Raw genomic sequence first — 2831 nt, forward strand, 5'->3', positions numbered from 1 at the left:
ACATCCTTTACCAGTTTCCTGTATCCATGGTGACGGGGAGATTTGTCCAATCAACAGTCAGTATTGTGTTGTGGGGAAATGCAGTGTTTCCTGTTTTTCCCACCATCTTCTTCCCATTGGTGTAGGGTGGATTTCTTTGTTTGTGACCTGGAAAGCTACAGAGAGTTCTTACAGATCGTCACATATCTAGGATAATCCATTGCTTATAAAAAAAATTCATTTAACTCTAAGATGTAAATATTGTGTTTTGTCTGTTCCTGGAGGCTGTTGCCATAGCGATAACCAAAATCGACTTTAAAAAAAACTAGTTTCCTGTATCCATGGTGACGGGGAGTTTTGTCCAATCGACTGTTGGTATTGTGTGGTGGGGAAATGCAGTGTTTCCTGCTTTTCAAACGGGCTTCCTCCCATTGGTACAGGGTGGAATTCTTTGTTTGTGTCCTGGAAAGCTACAGTGTCCTTACGGTCTTATGGAGTATCTTTGGCCAGAACCTTAAATAAGAAGTAAGTAACATTTTCCTGATTAACACACTTTTTTGGGGTGAATCCAAGCTTTTAGCGCTGCACAGTTGACTCAGTTCGGCTGAATATTAGATGTTTTATTTGAGTCTGTTGGTCAGTTATATGCAATGTATACTTTTTAATTTTGACATTTGAAATTCTGTTTTTTTATCTTAACAATTGCTAAATCCTTCATCTTTGTGTTTTAAAGTTTGAGACAACATGAAGCCTTTTCAAGCAAACTGCTTTGACGCTCAGTGCTGCCTCCATCCGTCACTACCAACAGTCATTGAGTAACAGACATTACACCACCCCTCTGGTGACTGAACCAGGGAACCATGCAGAGGCCACAGGTTACTGGTGGCACCCCGCTACAGATCCCACCACAGCCTGTACCCAAGAACAGGCACCCCATCCTCCTGTACTCCATCCAACCCTTACTGAGGGAGACAGTTATCAGTAAGGAAGGCCACCCCCATCCCCAGCCTGACTCCCCCCAGACCTGTGGCACTCAAGGCGCAGGCCAGAGCTGCTGGAGCCTGGATGTGAGAGTGGCCGTGCTGCTGGTAATCGTGGCTGGAGCTCTGATACTGATCCTGCTCTACAGACTCCTCCAGCTGAGGCACAGACTGAGGCTGGCCCAGGCTCGACATGCCCTGGAGTACTACAGTTTCTACCACACCGCCACCTACACCCTCAAGGACCCCAGGCTGCCCCGGATACTGCCCACGAATGGAGATGCTATAGAGGTCAGCCCTGTGGCCAACCCTGTGGCTCCTATTGTTGTCACCCCAGTACCACCTCCACCGGTCTCCCCACCACCCACTCTTCCTCTCCCTCCGCCCCCCATCTTGTGTCTACCCCCTCCTCTACTGCCTCCACCCCTTCTCCCACTCTCTTCCTCACTCTCTCTCCCTCTGCCCCTGCCCATCATCCACACCACCCCACCTAGCCCTCACCAGTCCTGGGGCGCCAGCTCGGATGCAGAGGTGTACTCTCGGATCGGAGCGTTCAGACCATCCAGGCTGTCCAGCCTCAGCCACTCACAGGTCATCCTGTTTGAACATTCCTCTCTCTGACATCTTCTCTGGATATTCCACATTAAGAGCATTCCGCTTTGTGGCTGCTTCTATCACCTCTGTGAGAATTCTATAACCTATTTTAATGTTCTGAATTTCAGATTTGTGTGTGGGTGTTCTCCCTTGTGATGAGGTCTTTGAGGATCATGAAAGGGATTCTGTTGAGTTCACTGTTTTATTATCCACTCACTGTTGAGTGCATAGGCTTTGAAATTTCCTGTAGCTGAATTGCAAATGTCCATTTTATGGTCCTATTAAAGTCACAAAGTATTTAAAATGGTTGCCCTGATAAGATACATTTTTCCTAATCTAAAACCATGTTTATTATGTTGTTTGTCTTGAGACATATACCATTTCTCCCACAATCACAATAACTGACCTCACTGTTTCCTTTGATGACATTTCCTTTGGTGCTTTTCCATCACTGGGTCTCTCCCTATGTTTCCTTCCCCTGTCCATAATACTTACTATACTTACTGTACTGTACTGTACTCTCTCTCTCTCTCTCTCTCTCTCTCTCTCTCTCTCTCTCTCTCTCTCTCTCTCTCCTCGCAGTCTGAAGGCATGATTGTTTAATGAAATGTTTTATTTTATTGTAATTGTAAAAAGTTTATATTTTAAAGCAGAACAGCTTAACAGAATATATTGCCAACATAATTCATGTTTATGTCTCTAAGTAATGTAAATAGATTAGATCTGTTCATCACCATCTATAGAGGATTTATGACCTTGTTGACAGACTTCTGCTCTTGGTTCTTACAATGTTTTTTTTGTAAGGTTCCACCATGCCTGAAGATTTATTCACCTTCAATAATTAATAACATTTTATTTCCCCAACTGGTCCTTCATGCATAGTTGATTCATGGGTTGTTATTTGTTTAATAAAGTAGAAGAGCAGGGTGAAACCTAAGACCTCATTTGATCCAATCCCTTGGGTGACTGTTTGCAGGACTGTTATCTGACTTGTCTACTTGCTGAAAGCATGTTAATACACTACACACATGGGCAGCGTCATAACCAGTCAATGGGTTCTGTGTAGAATGAGATTGCGTCTGCTAAATGACTTAAATGTAATGTAATGTACTGTTATAGAATCTGGACATTGGGCACAGTCAACCACATACCAGATGAGTGAGAAGCGAGGCCTTTCTGAAGAGGGATTCAATTGTAAATGTCCTTGATCATTGTGTGGATCTCTGCTTCTGCACTGCATTACCTACATATCAAAATAATCCCATTCATTTTCTAGTT

General features: G+C 44.0%; 1 protein-coding gene across 1 annotated transcript; it reads left to right on the forward strand.

Annotated features, from left to right (window-relative positions):
• The first annotated feature begins 222 nt into the window (after nucleotides 1-222).
• LOC124007315 (sine oculis-binding protein homolog) lies at nucleotides 223-1857 on the forward strand. The gene is made up of 2 exons (XM_046317798.1): nucleotides 223-504; nucleotides 713-1857. Exon 2 carries the CDS (start codon nucleotides 840-842, stop codon nucleotides 1578-1580), a length of 741 nt encoding a protein of 246 aa, XP_046173754.1. The 5' UTR covers nucleotides 223-504; nucleotides 713-839; the 3' UTR covers nucleotides 1581-1857.
• Nucleotides 1858-2831: the final 974 nt, after the last annotated feature.

This window comes from Oncorhynchus gorbuscha, linkage group LG20 (assembly GCF_021184085.1).
Source record: "Oncorhynchus gorbuscha isolate QuinsamMale2020 ecotype Even-year linkage group LG20, OgorEven_v1.0, whole genome shotgun sequence".
Taxonomy (NCBI): Eukaryota; Metazoa; Chordata; class Actinopteri; order Salmoniformes; family Salmonidae; genus Oncorhynchus; species Oncorhynchus gorbuscha.